The sequence below is a fragment of the Rattus norvegicus genome, chromosome 4 (assembly GCF_021556685.1).
Source record: "Rattus norvegicus strain SHRSP/BbbUtx chromosome 4, alternate assembly SHRSP_T2T, whole genome shotgun sequence".
Classification (NCBI taxonomy): domain Eukaryota; kingdom Metazoa; phylum Chordata; class Mammalia; order Rodentia; family Muridae; genus Rattus; species Rattus norvegicus.
In genome coordinates this window covers 175,525,471-175,544,910 of record NC_141537.1, presented here as the reverse complement: position 1 = coordinate 175,544,910, position 19,440 = coordinate 175,525,471, and the positions used below count along the sequence as shown (strand labels likewise).

General features: G+C 44.7%; 1 protein-coding gene across 50 annotated transcripts in view; it reads right to left on the bottom strand.

Moving 5' to 3' along the window:
• Plekha5 (pleckstrin homology domain containing A5) overlaps positions 1-19,440 on the bottom strand; it is a 169,595-nt gene that overhangs the window by 50,854 nt on the left and 99,301 nt on the right. For 31 of the 50 annotated variants that reach the window (XR_015685263.1, XR_015685266.1, XR_015685264.1 and 28 more), the window contains exons 7-11: positions 19,232-19,304; positions 13,125-13,225; positions 9,757-9,872; positions 9,448-9,465; positions 2,679-3,146 (exon numbers count right to left, since the gene is read on the bottom strand). Coding sequence is in view for 36 of the 50 variants with exons in the window: in XM_087655920.1 (XP_087512046.1) it covers positions 2,679-3,146; positions 9,448-9,465; positions 9,757-9,872; positions 13,125-13,225; positions 19,232-19,304 (776 nt within the window). In the remaining 14 variants the exon portion in view is untranslated. The remainder of the gene's footprint in view (positions 1-2,678; positions 3,147-9,447; positions 9,466-9,756; positions 9,873-13,124; positions 13,226-19,231; positions 19,305-19,440) is intronic. The other 19 variants (XR_015685268.1, XR_015685272.1, XR_015685273.1 and 16 more) reach the window with 1 other exon arrangement.

Sequence of the window (19,440 nt, the reverse complement as noted above, 5' to 3'; positions counted from 1 at the left end):
GACAGTGTTTCAGCTGATCACCAATAGTTAAATTCTGTGTTCTCATCCAGTCATTAAGTAGTTTGCTTACCTATGACCGTGGTCATTGTTTCTTTGATGTATATTTCTCTGATAACTTGATAGTTTGAGCATTTAGTCATACTTTTTTCACTCTAAAAAAACTGGGAACAATCAGATAGTATATGACATACCCTAGAACACACACACACCATGGAAATGCTACCTCAAACTAATCAGCGTGTGTGTATTACTGCATGTAACTTGCAATTCTGACACCATCTTGGAGGCCAGGTCCAGAGATGCAGTCTTTAATCTCAACAACAGCGAGGCAGAGGCAGGGGCAGTTCTCTAGGAGTTCTTGGCCAGGACACTCAGAACCACCCTGTTTCAAAAATGAAGTGTTCTGCCAATTTTCAAGTACTTAAATTAATTCCTTACTACAACTTAATCACTATGTTGTACAAAAGTCTCTACAACCTACTGTGTGAACTCAGTGTCATTTATGGGTGAGCAGCACCTCACAGGGGGTATGAGCTTGCAGCCTCGGGAGAGCTAACAAGGCCAGCTTACTAAGGCTTTAGAGCCACCCTCCTGAAAGTAAGCTTCTGACACTGCAGGCGTGCACTGTACCTGAGCAGCGCTGGAACGAATTCCCCCATCTCACAGGTTCAGTAGTGAACCTGAATATCGTCCAGGTCAGGCTCTCTGTTGTTACTTACAAGTCCCAGTAAAGTTCCACAGAGATCTCATGAAAATCACTACACACTATGCCATGGACACTATTATCAATGTAAAGCATGTAAAGTAACTTGGAAAGTCCATTTAAAATAAGACATACTTTCTCTAAGAACTCATATTTTAAGAAAAAAATTACAGCCAGACAGTGGTGGTACATGCCTTCTATCCTAGCACTCAGGAAGCAGAAGCAGATGGATCTCTGAGTTTGAGTATAGCCTCGTCTACAGAGAGAGTTCCAGGACAGCCAGAGCTACACATAAAAACCTTATCTCAACCCTCCCTCCCTGTTAAAAAAAAATTTAAAAAAATTACAATGATTCTTTTTAATGAATTTGAACAAAAATACTTGTAGAAATGTAAAATCTGTTTACTTGTAAGGCTGGGATCAAATCCATGCCTTGTGCATACCAGGCCTTGTGCAAATCCATGCCTTGTGCATACCATAGTGCTCTACCATTGCACTATGTCCCTGGGTGTGATACTTAGTTTTTATTTACTGTTTCTGTGTTTTCAAACGGATCTCACTATGTGGCTCTGGCTGTCCTACCACTAACTCTGAAATAATGCTTGCCGGCCTTACGCTCAGAGCCATTGGTCTCGGCCTCCAGAGTGCTGAGATCTCAAGGGTACAGCACTATACCTGACTTACACTTTGTGTTTTGAGGGGCTGAAGGGACGGCTCTGTGCTTGCAGAGGACTGGGGTTCAGTTCTTGGCACCCACAAGACCTCAGAGGGAATCACGGCTTATGTGCTGGATGTAGCGAGGCACAGCTTTACTCTAGCACTTGTAAGGCAGAGATAGATGTGAGTTTGAGGCTAACCTGGTCTACATATCATGTTCTAGGCCAGCCAGGGATATGCAGTGAAACTGTCTCAAAAACAAAACAGGTTTTTGAAATGTACCTACTTCTCAGCACATATTCCTGATAACCTTTGCAAACTCTGCCATTTCTTATTCTCAAATGTTTGCTCTCTCAGGTCCCCTCTCCTTTTATTAAAATGAAGACAGAGCCTCACTATGGAGCTGGCCTCCAACTCTCAGTCCTCTGGCTCAAGCACAAGAGTGTTAGGATCCGAGAAAGGCATGGACCATCACGCTGGTCTCTGCAGGGTTTTCCTGAGCACCCTCCTTTGTCCCAGTGTCCCAGGTGAATGTGTGTGCTGTCCCAGTGTCCCCGGGTGAATGTGTGCGCTGTCCCAGTGTCCCCGGGTGAATGTGTGCACTATCCCAGTGCCCCGGGTGAATGTGTGCACTGTCCCAGTGTCCCCGGGTGAATGTGTGCACTGTCCCAGTGTCCCCGGGTGAATGTGTGCACTGTCACACTTTAAGCACGTTGGATGCGCCGTGCTCAATGTTAGGCTCACAGGCACAGGCTCAGAGCCTCTCGTCTCTGCACCTCAGATGTGAACTTTCTCCAAACCTTTAGTTACAATCTAATATTTTATAGTTCTTTCTTTCTTTTCCCTAAGGCATTTGAGGCACACTGTGGTCCTACAGTGACAAGGTTTCACTGAGTAGCTCTGGCTGGCCTTGAACTCCTGATCCCCTGCCTCCATTCCCACACCCTGGAGTCCCAGGTGTGCACTACCACACTTGGTTCCCAGGGTTCCTGTCTACAGAGAGGCAGAAGCTGCTAATGGACTGTGCTAAAGACAAACTGCTATTGGTTCATCTCAGTTCTGAATTCTAGGAGGAGAGGAGAAGGGTGAAGGCAGAAGGGTGGAAGCCTCTTCTCTTCCTAAAGCTCATTTCTCCCCCAGCTTCTGCCCATCATTTGTCCTGGGCCAGGAAGGATGGCTCCTCACCAAAGCTAGGGATCCACAGAAACAAGAGTCAGAAAACACCAGGAGCAAGAGACAGGAGTGAAGTGTGAACCCACGAGTACGAGCCCACCTCCCCCACACACCAGAGAAAGCAGGCTGGATACGAGGTACTCACCCTCTGGGCTCCTCTTCAAGACCCCGTCCTTTCTGAACTTTAATCCACTGCTCCAGCTGCTGCATTGAATTCGTTCTCTGAATGACTCGATCAGCTTCTGTGGCTAGGGGCCCTGTATTTGGGTGACTCCCACCCCGGACATCTGCCAAGCTGACATTCACTGCTTTGCTGTCAGAATTATTCACATTGATGGGTCTGTAGTGTATATTCTGAGGTGGGCAGGCTGGCCCGCTTTCATATTCTGATGGCAGCGAGTTCAACTTTACACTGTTAATTTTTGTTAATGGTCTATCTTGCCCATCCTTCTGAAACCCGTATCTTTCAGCTTCTAAGGCCCTTTTTTCTTCAATTTTGCTTATTTCCTTATTTTTCTGATTGTTTTGGACCTCAGGTCTAATGAGGACTCTGTGGTTGGGAATGTTATTGGTTTCTTTAGTTGATGCACTTTCTGTTGTAATCTTGTCCACTCTGAAAGCAGAGGAGAGAAGCACAGTAGGTAGGTGGAACAGGTGTCTATCAAACCTGAGGCTCATCCTAGAGAGCAGGCAACAAAGGAGCAGTCAGAGAGCACAGGTGGCTGCAGAGCCTCAGAGCTGTGGCCTTATCATGCAGGCTAGTACTGGAATGCAGGAAAACACTGTAGGCAAAAGCCGCCGAGACAAATACAATGTCCCTCTCTCTGTCTGCTAACATCTGCAAACACAGTAAAAGCTCTTTCTTACCATTAATGGTTAAGCCAAAACCCACTTAAAGCAGCCAGCAACTGAAATAACAATGTGGCTCTCAGTCATGAAGGTCAGCTCATCATGAGACAATTGTGATCTGGCTGTGGAAGCTGCTGCAACTGGAAATCACAGTCTGATGGCACCAAAGAGCTGACCTGAATGACAACTCTTGCTTGCATGCAAGAGGACCTGTGTGTGGAGTGATATCACCATGTAGCCCAGGTTGGCCTCAAACTTAAAGTGATCCTCCGTCTTTCAGGTGCAATGGTTGCTGACATGACAGGTATGAGACGTCATACCCAGAACGTACAGTTTGGGGACTCTCAGGGCTAAACTGCTCATGCCCAGTGGGTGTCTCTTTTTCTACTATCCTTTTTTTTTTTTAAATAAAATAGTCTCGCTATGTCTGCCTGGCTGGGCTGGAACTCACAGACATTTGTTGGCTCCTGCCTGGGATTAAAGGCATGTCCACTGAGCCCAGTCTCAATGGGCATCTCTCCTTGCTAGCTGCATCTCTGGGCAAGGTTTAGAGCTTACAGTGTAAGCTTTTTGGTAAACAGAGTACCTTCAGCAATGTCAGAGGAAGTCATGAGAACCAAATGATAACTGAATGGCCTCTACTGCCTTTACTGTTGGTCAGCTGTGCTTCTGGGCTGCCTGAGTTCACCACTCAGTCGCTAGAACTTTCTGATGACAAGTTATATTTCTGAGCCAATCATATCTAAGCTTTTATAAAATCAAGCTGAGTGTCTGAACCCACATGAAATTGTCAAAGTCACCCCATTCATCAAAAAACTTCTAGGACGGCACTGTTAAGTTCTCTGGTGTGTGGAGAACATACACATCACACACATGGAGCCGTACTCAAAGCTAAGTAAGGAACTATAGATTCTGCAGATACTCTGGAGTGCGAATCTAGCAAGAGTGAAAGGTGAGTGCCTTCTCTCCGAGTGAAATCACACAGTGCAGAGACACAAGTCACACTGCTCTATCAGACACAACAGCAGACACAGGGCTGGGGTGAGGTGGTTCACGATGACAGTTTGTGGGCTTCTTCCCTTCAGGGGAAGCCACTAGGAAACTGACGCCACAAGTTCAATGGAGTCTGCAGGAAGGGGTTGTTTAACACTGAATGCTGAGTATCCTTAAAATGTAAACTAAGTCCAGTAAACTACAGCTACTGTTTTAGACTAGTCTAAATTGTAATGCTTTCTCACATCAATGAAGAAACATAAGCATGCAATGACTCTTTTTTAAAATGGAACAAAACTGACTCAGAAAACCAGGAGCCTAAACCAGAAGAAATGTATCTGATGTAAGAAAGTGATGCTTAGGTCATGGCAGCAAAGATGTTGGAAACTAACATGACCACTAAAAAAAAATGGTAGGTAGGTTCTTCAAAATCAAGAAACAGAACTGCTACCTGAAGACAGGAGTGAACACACACACACCTGAACCCCAGTGCAGTCCGTAGGGTCAGGAGCTAAAGGTCATCGTTTAGACTACAATGAGTTTGAGGTCAGCCTGGGCTATATGAGATTCTGACTAAAAACTAAAACAAACCAAAACATACACAAAAGCAAAACAAGAAGAAAAGAATTGCGATCTAGCAATCCGACCACTGGGACTCTCCGATTAGTACAGTGAGCAGATTCCTACGCCTACTGCTTACTGCAGCACAACAGACAATCTTCAAAGGAGCCAAGATATATGACGCACTCATCAATGCATGGATAAACAACTTGTAACACACAAGCACACGCATAGACTGCAGTTAGACATCATTATGTCAGTGAAGTAAGTCTAACCCAGATATATCATATCCTCTCATTTATATGCAGAATCTAGAATACTGACCCTAAAAACAGAACAGAGAAGTGGTTACCAGAGGCAGGGGAGGGATGGGAGCAGTGTGCACAGAGAGGGTAGATACTTGTACAGCCGAAGAGGAGTTCCTCACCAAAACAGCACTGTAAGGCAACTGTGGTTGATGGTCTGAGACGACAGCTATACTAATTACTCCAATCAGATCACTGCACTGTATACATGTGAAATGTTCCACGTATAATTACTTTATATATAGGAATGTGTGAAATCACTGTATGTCAAGTGACAATAAAAATATCAGATTGGAGGTATAGTTTAGTCACTGCAGTGGGCATGTGCCTAGTATAAGAGATCATGGGCTGGCCTAGTGCATACGCGTACACGTACGCACACACACACACACACACACACACACACACACACACACACACACACACAGAGAGAGAGAGAGAGAGAGAGGGGGGGGGGGGAGAAACACTGAGGGGGCTAGAGAGAGAGAGTTCAGTGGTCCAGAGGACTTACAGATCTTATAGAGGACTCAGGTTCAATAACCAGCACCCACATGGAAACTCATATCTGTTTGTGTAATTCTAGTTCGAAGAGGATCTGATGCCTTCTCTGGCATCCACTGGCACCAGGGACATACATAGCACACAGACACACCAGGGACATACTCAGTGCACAGACACATCAGGGACATACATAGCACACAGACACAAATGCAAGTAAACATCCACAATCTCTTCAGAAGTCAGGAAACACAATGAGGCCATACAAGATGAAACCATGCGCCCAGAGATGGAAATTACTCAAAGTATATTAGAACCAGAGTTGAAAAATGTTAGCAATTATCTATGTACCAGGGCAGCAAGACACTGCAGTTTCTGGATGAAATCTTTCATGAATTCAGACGAGCTGAGTTTTAAACCAGGCTGTAGGAGCGGGCGAAGGCTTGGGTAAATGTGGACTGTCTGCCATGAGCTGGCCATGCCACTGACAAAGGCCAGCCTGTGCTTGAGTCAGACTCTTTGACCTCCTACTGAGACTGACTCTTCCCCTCTGTGTGCTGTACCTAGTAGACGTGCTAAGGTTCTAGGTTGCTTCAGAAGTTGGTGTGAGCCCCTCCATGCGTGGACCCTCTGGACCCTGGCTTTCCCATCCATGTCTGTCCTTTCTTCATTTCCTAGCCGTCCTGGTGGGGTTTCTAGACCTCAGCTTCTCAGGACGCAGCCATGGATGTGTTAGACTGAGGATGTAGCTTAGTGCTTGAGTACTTATCTAACACAGAGGGACTTAGGGTTTGATATTCAGGAAAAATAAAAAAAACCCAACATGGCTGTTTTGTCTCCAGTGATTCGCCCTGGAGCTGTCTTAAGTATCTGGGCCTTGAAGCAAATGGGTCCCACTACTCTTACCGAACAAACATCTCACTGCATTTAGGAAATGAAATATAAAAATAAGATACTTTCAATATTGAATGCCTAAACATAATGGGGTAGGATAAAAATGCCAAAAGTTGAGGATAGAAGACAGTAAGCCAATTCTGTACTCTAAAGCGACTGCTAACCCCAGGCTGAGCTTGAAGGCGTGACTCAGTAACTGCTGGCTAACAGGAGAAACTACAACACAACCGGCTCAGCATTGTTATGGAGACAAACTAGTAACTCACTCATCATCTATGATTCGTTATACATGCTAGCTACTACTGTATCTTTCTCTAATGTATATGGCCATTTTTGCCTGCATGTATGCAGTGCCTTTGGAGGCCAGAAGAGGGTGTCAGATCTCCTGAAACAGGAGTCCTAGACCATTGTGAGCATCCCTGTGGTGCTGAGAATCAAGCCCAAGTGCTCTTAGTCATGGCGTCATCTCAAACCCACACTTCCATGTGTGGCTTTAATTAATTTATTACTTTTTGGTCACAGATTTCATTGTACAGCCTAGGACTGGCCTGAACTCATGATTTACATGCTTCCACCTCTCAGGTGCGAAAACTACAGGGGTGCACTATCGCAGCTGGCTCCAGCTTTTAGAATTGTAAATTCAACAAAAGCAGATAGAAATTGGTTAAAAATGAGAAACATATAAATAATACTCTATTAAAAAATTCCTAGAAGCTTTACTGAAAGATAAATTTACTTAGATTTCAATTATTTTAAGTACAGGTGTAAGAGTTAAAATCCATTCTGTTTTTCTCTCAACTTAGTACTGTATTGGGTGTACATGATGCATGTGAGTACAAGTGACTCTCCTCCTCCTCCTCCTCCTCCTCCTCCTCCTCCTCCTCCTCCTCTTCCTCTTCCTCCTCTTCTTCTCTCTCCTATTCCTCTTCCTCCTCCTCATCATCATCAGACCAGGCTGTCCTGAAACTTGGAGATCTGCCTTCCTTGTCTCCCAAATGCTGGAATTAAAAGTATGTGCCAGGGGCTGGGGATTTAGCTCAGTGGTAGAGCGCTTGCCTAGCAAGCGCAAGGCCATGGGTTCAGTCACCAGCTCCGAAAAAAAGAAAAAAAAATGTGCCACCATACAGGGTTCTGTATTATTATCAGTGTATATATTCACATGACACGTGTGTGGGAACACATGCTACTGTGTGCATGTGCAAAGGTCAAAAGACAATACTTTCCCCCATGAAGACTCAGTTCAGGCCACCAGATTTTTGAGACAAATACTTTACCCCGTTTGAACATTCACTCACCCTGGCCTTGAATGCTTGACTGTTTCTCCTCCACCATCTAAGTGCTGGGATCAGATACCCTAAGGACTAGCGCTATGGCTCTCGTGGTGGCTTGGCACTTGCCTAGTGTACACAGGCCCTGGATATGATCTCCAGCACAGTCGCCACCCACAGAAAACCTAAAACTTATTTTATTTCCATGCTCAGAGAACTGGATGAGAATCTTGGTTTTAAAAGCAATATTATAAACAGAGCTAGCATTGATGGCACATCTTTAATCCTAGTACTCAGGAGGCAGAGGCAGGCGGATCTCTATCTCAAGGTCAGCCTGGTCTACAGAGTGAGTTCCAGGACAGTCAGGGCTGCACAGAGAAACTCTGTCTTGGGGAAGGTACAAGTATCTTATAAAGGCTCAATTCAGTGTTTTATTCAACATGCCAAAGACTACTAAAATGTGCACTGAGGTAGTGTGCTCAATGCCATGGGGCTTGATTGCTAAGTGGGACACACACACACACACACACACACACACACACACACACACACACACACGTACACGCACACACACACGTACACGCACACGCACACACTAAAAAGATGGGGGAACCTTTAGATGTGCAAGTTAGCAGTTATATAAAATATGAACCTAACTATCATTAACTGGAAACAATATGTAATTACATTATAAACCTCCAAATGATAGGAACTTTTAAGAAGTGTCTTCCCCAACACTTGGGAGAGGAGGCAGGTATTATTTGTATGTTCACGGCCAGCATGATGTGTTCCAGGACATGGAGGATTACACAGAGACCCTCCGCGCTGATGCAAAAGCACACTTACTCAACCTTTATTTGTAGTTTGAGAAATGTATTTTCTCTCATCAGGTCTGTTTCCTTTTGAGACAGGGTTTGTGATGCAGCCCAGGTTGGCTTTGAGCTTAAGACTCTTCTATGCAGGAATGCTTGAATTTTAAGTGTACACCTTGGGCTGGAGAGAACTCGCTCAGAGGGTAAAGATGCTGTGTACGATCCCTGCCACCCATGTAGAGAAAGGGGAAGAGCTGACTCCTTGAAAGTTGCCCTCTTGCCACTCGCTCGCATGTGCACAGGCACGCACACACGCACACACTCTTGCGCCAGCAGGTCTAGTAGACTAATCCTCATCATGATGAGGAATAAAAACATGACCTGTTATCTCAACCAGGGAAGAAAATAAACAACTCTAGGATCAATTTTAGCTTATACCACAGTATGAAAGGAAAGGCACAATTCATCCTGAAGTAGCTACATTTAGAAATTATTTCAATTTTCTGGAATTATTAATAATAAAGTAATTGGAATTAACCAAAAAATACTAACAAAAATAAACTCATTAGAATTTCTTATTGTTTATTTATTTACTTCCCAAATACCAATACAATATAAAAACACAATGAATTATATTCTATGATTTGGGATCTTTGAAAAACAAAACAAAACCAAGCTCTTCCATGAAGCACATAAATCTATATAGTTTTCAGGTAATAAAAAGATGTACTCACCGGAAATTAAAGGTAATTCTGTAAGAAGAAAGAACATTCAGTTTGAACGTGAGGATTCTAGAGTCACCCCAGAGCACTGACAGTGAGAATGAGGCGAGGAGGAGGAGGAGGAGGAGGAGTAAGGAGGAGGAGGAGGGAGGAAGGGAGGGAGGGAGGGAGGGAGGGAGGGAGGGAGGGACAGAAGTACAGGTGGGGTGGTCAGCTGACACAGCACCCAGGCTAGGGCAGAGAGAGCATGCACAATGAATGGTATTTGAAGGCAGGAGTGAAACCAAGGTGGGAGGCACTGCTGCTTCCCCAGGGCTGTACCTTTTCACAGGTTCTGTCTGCACCAGAGCAGCATCTAACATGGCCTTCATCCATAGCTCCATTTCCTTGCCTGTATCAGTGCAGAAATAATAGGTCCGCATGTTTGGGTGGGCTGCCTGAGTGAAAACAACAGCATCACTTTCCATGAACTGCGCTTCTGAAAAAGAAAGGGAAGAGTCCATCCTTGTCTCACCATTACTATGAAGTTTCTAAGGAAGTACATTTGTCCTTTACATAACATATAGGCATGACTTAGAGTTGATATTCTGACCTCAGCAGGGCACAACATTAGTTATCCTCTTAATGGTTCAACTGCATATACCTCAAAGGTACAAACCATACGCTCTAAGTACCTTTGCAGGTCTGCCCCACTCACTCAGCTCTAACCACTTTGATTTGGTGTGACCAATAGTTCTCACTCAAAGACAGTATTTCTAGCCAGGCACAGCACTTGGGAGGCCGAGGCATTAGTCTGAGGCCAGCCTAGACTACTTGGTAAATTCTAGAACATGATCCAGAGTGGAGACCCAGTAAAACAATGCAGAAGCAGGGTGTGCTTTAGCGCAACAACAACAAAACTGAAAAGCCTCAGCCAGCATTCTCCCCCAATGGGGCAATGCCTTTAGTTTTCAAAAGCAGATGTGATTTATGCCTGTCACAGATGCCATACGGACACCTGGGAATAAATGAGTCCAGTGGCATTGCCTTCTAGCTTTTCTTTTCAGGTTTCCAAGTTAACATGCAAACACCTGCAGTTTGCGAGGACGGAAAGGACTGGGGCAGTGTTCTCTTTATCAGAGCCTGCTACTGTGTGGGGAGCATTGCACCTCCACAATAGAGAGAGAAAACAGGTTGTGGAGCGGGGGGCTGATGCCAGGAATGAGCAGTCTGTTTCCATCTAAAAGTCCTGTGCTGGTTTCCCATTAGACACCCAGAGACTTGGCTGAATAAGCAAAGACTGCTGCAGCCTAAGAGAGGTGAGGAGAGTGTGAAGCAGGGTTTGGCCAAGCTCTGCACTAGAGCTCGCCATCTGGAATCATACCTTCCATGCCAAGACCCAGTGATCTGCTTCCTCCCCAGTGTCAGATTAGCTTAGTGTCTTTAGAACACGCATAGTCCTCGGCCCCTGCTCTCTCTGTACTGCCCCAGCTAACACAGCTCCAGTGATGTCAGAGACAACTGTGGACACGGCCTAGACAAAGGTCAAGTCCTCTGCTGCTAGATGATGATCAGTCCCTGGACCTGGGAAAATGGGTGAAGAACACTGCCCATATCTGTGATCAGTGGAAGGAAGTGGGCTGGTGGCAAGAAGATCCTGTGCCTGCCCTGAGACAACTCAACAAAGCAACTCACATAGCCACTCCTGCTCGTCAGACAGAAAGGATTGCATGCTGGTACAACCACTCTGGAAATCAGTCTGGGGGTTCCTCAGACAATTGGACATAGTGCTATCTGAGGACCCAGCTAAAACACTCCTGGGCATATACCCAAAAGATGCTCTCACACACAACGATACATGCTCCACTATGTTCATAGCAGCCTTATTTATAATAGCCAGAAGCTGCAAAGAACCCAGATGCCGGATAACAGAGGAATGGATACAGAAAATGTGATACATCTACACAATGGAGTACTACTCAGCTATCAAAAACAATGACTTTATGAAATTCACAGGCAAATGGAGGGAACTGGAAAATATCATCCTGAGTGAGGTAACCCAATCACAGAAAAACACACATGGTATGCACTCACTGATAAGTGGATATTAGCCCAAAAGCTCAAATTACCCAAGATAAAATACACAGACCATATGAAGCTCAAGAAGGAGGACGACCAAAGTGTGGATGCTTCAATCCTTCTTAAAAGGGGGAACAAAAATATTCATAGGAAGAGATATGGAGACAAAGTTTGGAGCAGAGACTGAAGGAATGGCCATCCAGAGCCTGCCCCACCTGGGGGATCCGTTCCATATACAGATGCCAAACCCAGACAATATTGCTAATGCTAAGAAGTGCATGCTGACGGGAGCCTGATATAGCTGTCTCCTGAAAGGCTGAGCCAGAGCCTGACAAATACAGAGGTGGATGCTCGTAGCCAACTATTGAACTGAGAATGAGGTCCCCATTAGAGGAGTTAGAGAAAGGATTGAAGGAGCTGAAGGGGTTTGCAACCCCATAAGAACACCACCAACCAACCAGAGCTCCCAGGGACTAAACCACTACCCAAAGTCTACACATGGACAGACCCATGGCTCCAGCTGTATATGTAGCAGAAGACGGCCTTGTTGGGCACCAATGGGAGGAGAAGCCCTTTGTCCTGCCAAGGCTGGATACCCACCCCCCAGCATCCCAGTGCAGGGGAATGTCAGGGCAGGGAGGTAGGAAGGGGTGGGTGGATGGGTGGGGGAGCACCCTTATAGAAGAAGGGGGAGAGGGTATGAGATAGGGGTTTATGGACGGGAAACTGGGAATTTGAAATGTTAAATAGAGAAAATATCCAATTAAAAAAAAAAGCATGAATTTCCTACTTACCATGCCAATAGGAGTAGACTCGACATCAAGAAATGCAGTCATACAGAGTCAGAATTTAGGAGAAATACCACAAAAGAAAGGTTGAAACTGTGATTACTATTATTATAGGCAAAAGACATGGCAAATCAAATTAATATCACAGAAAAACCATACTAAGTGCACAGTGCCCACTTTCATTACTACTTTAACACTGCAGATTTTCAAAATTTTTTCTTTAACTGACTTCTCTTTTAGCTTCAAGGTTAAAAATAATGCAGCATATTTATTAGCAAAAGGCACACCCTAGGGAGGGGATCCGAGCGTTATATAGCTGAGACTCTCTTTGAGGCTGTCCTAAAAAGTCTGTGACATATCAGAGAGCTGTCTCTTCCCACACCCTTCCCATACACTTCAGCTGTCAAAATCCAAATAACAACTGAGGACAGAGATCACTAAGACATCTAGCCAGAGCCATCCATGATGGAGAACATGTTAGCACACACTTCCTAAAAGGACAGTATTCTCTGGCATGGCAGTAACATCACTAACCCAGATGCTTCATCTTTAAATTTTATTTTATTTTGTGTGCATGAGTGTTTTGCCTGTGTGTATGTCTGTGACAGAAGAGGGCATTAGATTCTTTAGGACCAGAGTTACAGACAGCTGTGAGTTACATGTGGCACTGTAAATTAAACTCAGGTTCTCTAGAAGAGCAGTCAGTGCCCTTGACCACTGAACCATCTCTCCAGCACCACCAATACACTTTAAATGTACACATCCCTACTAGAAGTTCTTATAATAGTTTATTGGTCAAGATTTACTTCTCAAAGCTTCAAACAGTGCATTGCACTTCCTTACCTTAAAAGCATATTTGCGATTGATGTGGTCCTCGGCAGTAAGCATGGCTATCTGAAAACTGGGCAGCAGGATGCTTCCCAAAATACCCTCCTCCTTCTCATCTAGAAGAGAAGTTAGTGTTGGTCAGACTCTGTCCTTGGGGAATTTTTGCCACTTGCCCCATGTTCCACACACTCCATGCTCTACTTGTTCACAGTGCTCCCTGTCCTCCTGGACTGGCAAGCTCCATGAGATTAGATATGTCCACATAACAAGCATCCAGTTATGCCATGAGAACTGTACAACCTCGGAGCTCTGAAGCTCTACCCCTGTCCTTCCTAGATGCTGGATCCACAGTGAAACCGAGGGCTTGAATGACCTCCAAAGCAAGCACATAAACTACACTGAGGAAGAGGATCCAACAGTCATCCTTTCGTAGCCTTGGCTGTCTGTCCTGGAACTCACCCTGTAGATCAGGCTGCCTCAAACTCAGAGTTCCGCCCGCCTCTGCCTCCTGAGCACTGGAATTAAACCCACGCACCACCACTGCCTGGCTTTACGGGAAGTTTACACATTTCTGGGCGGAAGCACTTGCTGCATGAGCTGAGCTCAATTCCAGGACCCAGGAGCTGGAAGGAGAAGCGAATCCGAGTAGTGTCCGCACATCTGCTGTGATGTCCGCATGTCTATCCCCATATCACACACACAAGTCATCAATAAACAAAAACACACCTTTCAGACGTAAAACCATTACAAAGAGCTGGTATTCCTTTTGCTATAAATTATTATTATGAAATTTTCATTTTAGAACATTTTCTTGTTTCATTTTGTACTCTACAGACTGTCAACTAATGTACTGGGAAAGGAGGGTACTACTCCTCAAGGGCAGGAAACTCACTGAGGCAAAGTCCACAGTGAGCCCAGCACCAACTAAGACAGCACCACTGCTCCTGGCCAATGTCCAGAGACAAAATGAAAACTTATAGGTTTGGTAAACTTTGACTTAGCAGTACTCCTCAAGCAGTACTTGGGCAGCGAACTGATGAGAACAATTCTTGTAACTCTGTAGAAGGTTAAGACACATTTATCACCTTGGTAGGTCACCACAGAACCTTGCCATACATGTTTTTTAATCCAAACGTAAATTTAAAATCTGCAAACAGAGAGAGGACTTTTGGGTGGAATGCAGTACTAGAAGCTGCCTGCATTTGATCCCATCGAGAAAAGTCATCTCAGACAGAATAGACGTCCATCGTCCATCGAGAAAGAAAGAGGAAAAGCTTGGATAATTCACAGCAGAGAAGAAAACTGCCCCAGCTCTAGCTGGGAGCATGAAGTAGACGCCTCACCCAGAAGCAGTGTGTTAGCTGCTCCTGAGTGGTCTCAAGAGTAGCTGTGGAATAAGCAGATTCCCAAGTAAAATCAAAAGAAATAACCAAAGCACAGGATTGCACATCGCAACTCAGACACAGGAGCAAGCGAGAAAAGCAAGACTCTTCCAAGAGATCACAATAGCACACCCCAAACCAAGACAGTGACACAGGTAAATGCTGGATGATTTCAAAGTGAGCAAAATTCATGTCTGACTTCAAAGATAATACAAGTAAATAAATACATTCATTTTAGGCCTTAGGGAGGACAATCAGTGATACAGAGGGAAAAAAGTGAGGGACATGCAAGGAAAATAAGGAAACGAGATTTTAAGAAGTAGTAGTAGTATTAGGAAGCGCCCCCACCTTGGCCAAGCAGGAGAAGGAACCATGGGGGATGAGGACAGGAGCTACTAGAGTCAAGCATGGCTACTGAGAGCTAATGAATGGCATGAGCACATGCCCAGACACCTCAGACACACTCAGGAGGCCGAGACGGCTTAGCAAATGTGCGCTTTCACACTGTTTCACCAGCATGTCTGTCTCCTGTTTTCCAAAACCTCCATGCAAGGCCATTTAAAGAGCTCCCTCCAGGATCTCTTCTACATGCACTGGCTTCAGGGCTCAGGTCTCATGTGTGCACAGTCTGTTTCATAAGTCCCATAGGCTCCAGGCTCACTCCTTTGCATCTGAGTGTCGAGTTTCTCTGTTTCATGTGCTGAAGAAACCATCAATTTCTTCAGACTGTCCTCTTAGTGTCCTCTCCAAAACTTAATTGACTATATTTGTTCAGTTGATTTCTTGGCTCTCAATTTTGTTCCAATGTTCTGTTTTTATGCCAGTACACAGCTATTTTGATTACTATAACTTTCTGATATAAATTTAAATAAAAATGCTTTTGCTAAAAATTGAGGTAGGAGTTGAGGAAAAAAGACAACAACAACAACAACAACAACAACAACACAAAAACAAAAAGCAAACAGAGAACCTAACTTAGCAGAAAACTCCTGAAACCTAGAGAAAGAAATGGACTTCAGACAAAAGCAGAATTTAGTTTCAGATAGACATCACCAGAGAAAAACTTTTCTGTGGCTTATTAATAGCTAAGATGTTAAAAACACAAAGTAAAGGGAAAGCAACGAAACCAACTCTGTTATAAACCCAAGCTCATGAGGGCACCATCAGCTTTTTGACCGCAGTCCTAACTGCCAGGAAAGCACAAAACATACACCTGTGAAAGTTAGACTACTGTGTGCTACAAAGCTATTGTCTACAACGATGCGGAACATGGTGGGTTCAATCAGCCCTACTCTGGCTCCAGGGGGGTCTGACAACCTCTTCTGACCTCTGTGGGTAACAGGCATGCACATGACACATGCGTGAGCAAGCAAAACATTCATACCCACAAAATAAATAACTGAATGGAAAGTGAGAACATTACAAGTGCTATGTCACAACAAGCACACGCTGAGACGTCCCATTGTCGACCAGTAAGCCTGCAGTAAAGATATGCGGAAACACTACATGCAGATGCCTGCAGTAAAGATACTCAGAAATACTACACACAGATGCCTGCAGTAAAGATACGCGGAAATACTACACATAGATGCCTGCAGTAAAGATACGCGGAAACACTACAAGCAGATGCCTGCAGTAAAGATACGCGGAAACACTACATACAGATGCCTGCAGTAAAGATACGCGGAAATACTACATACAGATGCCTGCAGTAAAGATACTCGGAAATACTACACAGATGCCTGCAGTAAAGATACACAGAAATACTACACACAGATGCCTGCAGTAAAGATACGCGGAAACACTACACACAGATGCCTGCAGTAAAGATACGCAGAAACACTACACACAGATGCCTGCAGTAAAGATACGCGGAAATACTACACACAGATGCCTGCAGTAAAGATACGTGGAAATACGACACACAAATGCCTGCAGTAAAGATACGCGGAAATATGACATACAGATGCCTGCAGTAAAGATACGCGGAAATACTACACACAGATGCCTGCAGTAAAGATACGCGGAAACACTACACACAGATGCCTGCAGTAAAGATACGCGGAAACACTACACACAGATGCCTGCAGTAAAGATACGCGGAAATACTACACACAGATGCCTGCAGTAAAGATACGCGGAAATACGACATACAGATGCCTGCAGTAAAGATACGCGGAAATACTACACACAGATGCCTGCAGTAAAGATACGTGGAAACACTACACACAGATGCCTGCAGTAAAGATACGCGGAAACACTACACACAGATGCCTGCAGTAAAGATACGCGGAAATACTACACACAGATGCCTGCAGTAAAGATACGCGGAAATACGACATACAGATGCCTGCAGTAAAGATACGCGGAAATACTACACACAGATGCCTGCAGTAAAGATACGCGGAAATACTACACACAGATGCCTGCAGTAAAGATACGCGGAAATACTACACACAGATGCCTGCAGTAAAGATACGCGGAAATACTACACACAGATGCCTGCAGTAAAGAGACGCGGAAACACTACATGCAGATGCCTGCAGTAAAGAGACGCGGAAACACTACATGCAGATGCCTGCAGTAAAGATACGCAGAAACACTACATGCAGATGCCTGCAGTAACGATACGCGGAAATACTACATACAGATGGAGAAGGAAGTCTTAACCCATGAACAAAGGAAAGAGTGCATTTCTTGAGAGGAATAAATGAACAAATAAACCTAGGAATGAATCTGTAATATCTAACAGTCAACCACCAACCTCCTGTACCAACTGGATAAAGGAAAGAAGAAACAACTGGACCGAGGGAAGCCCACTGCCTGTTGTCTCTAGATGGAGAGACAAAGATGGAGGTCAATCTAGTGAGCAAATGAAGTTAAAAATAAGATAGTATAGCTCCTTTGACACCTGATAAAGAAGGAGTTCAAATAAAAATCAAAAGAGAAAAAGAAAGCCAACTCCATAGAACCAAGAAGACCTAACCGGGCCAGAGAGAGACGCCTCAGTAGTTAGGAGCACATGCAATGCTTGGAGAGGGGCAGGTCTGGTTTCCAGCACCCACATGTGGCAGCTGACAATGGGCTGTAACTTCAGTTTCATGGGGTCCGATGCCCTCTTCTGCCTTCCTTGGGCACCAGGCCTGCATCTGGTATACATGTAAGCAACTTTCACATACACAAAAGTATGTGCATCTTAAAAAAACACAACAAAATACATACGTATTAAATGTTGGGTCTGCAAATACTGACAATCATAGAAGGTCTCAGGTCCCAGCACAGTAACAGTGGGTAATTTATTGTCATGCACCAGCTTATATTGTATAACTCATATATGCAAAAAGCCATAAATTCTTAATAACACGTTGGCAATCTAACCCCTCTCCCATTCTTATTCAAGCCACCATGTGGGTGCTGGGAGTTGAACCCAGGTCCTCTAGAAGAGCAGCCAGTGGTCCTAACCATTCAGCCATCTCTCCAGGCCCATTGACTCTAATTCTTAAGCAATAATTTCCAGTCAGGTTTTAAAGGACAGACTGTCCTAGAGTGAGCCATGTATTAGTACAACCTTCTTTCTCCCACAGGTGCCACATAGAGAATTTGCTAGACTTTCATTAATTAGCTCAACATGGTAAACATGAGCCTGCCACAGTCCAAGAATGTGAGGCTGGCCTAGGCACCACCATGAGAGCTTGTTCTAGTATTTCCTAATAATAAGAAAAGCCAGAAAGGCTTATTTACCCAGTAGCCCCTGCATCTCTTCAGTGCTGATAGCAAGAGCCTGGTATGTATCTTTCACAAGATCTTTCCATGTTTTAAGGACACAATGATCATTGATTTTTCAGTACTCAGGCAAGGAAAGAAGTACAAATTCAAGGCCGGCCCGGACTAAGCCAGACTGTCTCAAAAACAAAACAAAACAAAATAAAAATAACCCAAATATATATGATTGTATCACACACACACACACACACACACACACACACACACATTTATATTTGTAATTCGCGTTTTTCATCTTCCAACCCATTATAACAAACAGCTCCTGACATTACACTCACTTGTATAAAGTTCTATCTATGGGCAATCTATAAACTCACAGCTAGATCTGACAAACTTAACATATAAAACCTTAACTGAAAGTGACAACCATGTTTATAATCCTAGACACTACAAGGCTGAGGCAGGCTCTCTGTACAGAGTGATATGCCATCTCTAAAAAGATGCAGTCCAGGGTTGGGGATTTAGCTCAGTGGTAGAGCACTTGCCTAGCAAGCGCAGGGCCCTGGGTTCGGTCCCCAGCTCCCCCCCCCCCAAAAAAAAAGATGCAGTCCACCAAGGACGCTGTATTCAAAGACAATGCAAGGGAGTGAGGATTCCCAAGCTCTTCACACAACACAGACCAGAACACAGAAGCAGACCAGGCGTGCTAGTCCACACCGTTAACACCAGTACTTGAAAGGTAAAAGCAGGCAGATCTCTGTGAATTTAAAGCCAGCCTGATCTACACTGTGAGTTCCAGGCCAGGGCAAGCCTGTAAGACCTTGTCTCCAGTCTGCCTGGAGCCCTCTCTTGTCTTAAGCAATACTCAAAGAATTCTGAGCCTTGGATCAGCAAAGAGAGGTTTTCCTGGTGTCCCTTGCTCACTGTGAACAGTAACAGCACTAACGTCTTTCCTCTCAGGACACGCCCCGTGCTCAGCAGCTATGAGTATGGCGGCCAGGCACTCGATGCACTCACCTCTGTAGTAAAAAAGGCAAAGGTCAGAAAGCACAAACCAGCGCTTCTTCCACAGCTTCATGCCGGTGCTGTCCTGCATTGGGCACAGATTTAAGATACAGTTGGTATTACTTACGGTCTGCCTGTGACACAGCCCAAGTCAAAGACCATCAAAGTTCTCTTTCATACTTGCACAGCCAGCGACTACAGCACACAGTTTCACAGGCCAG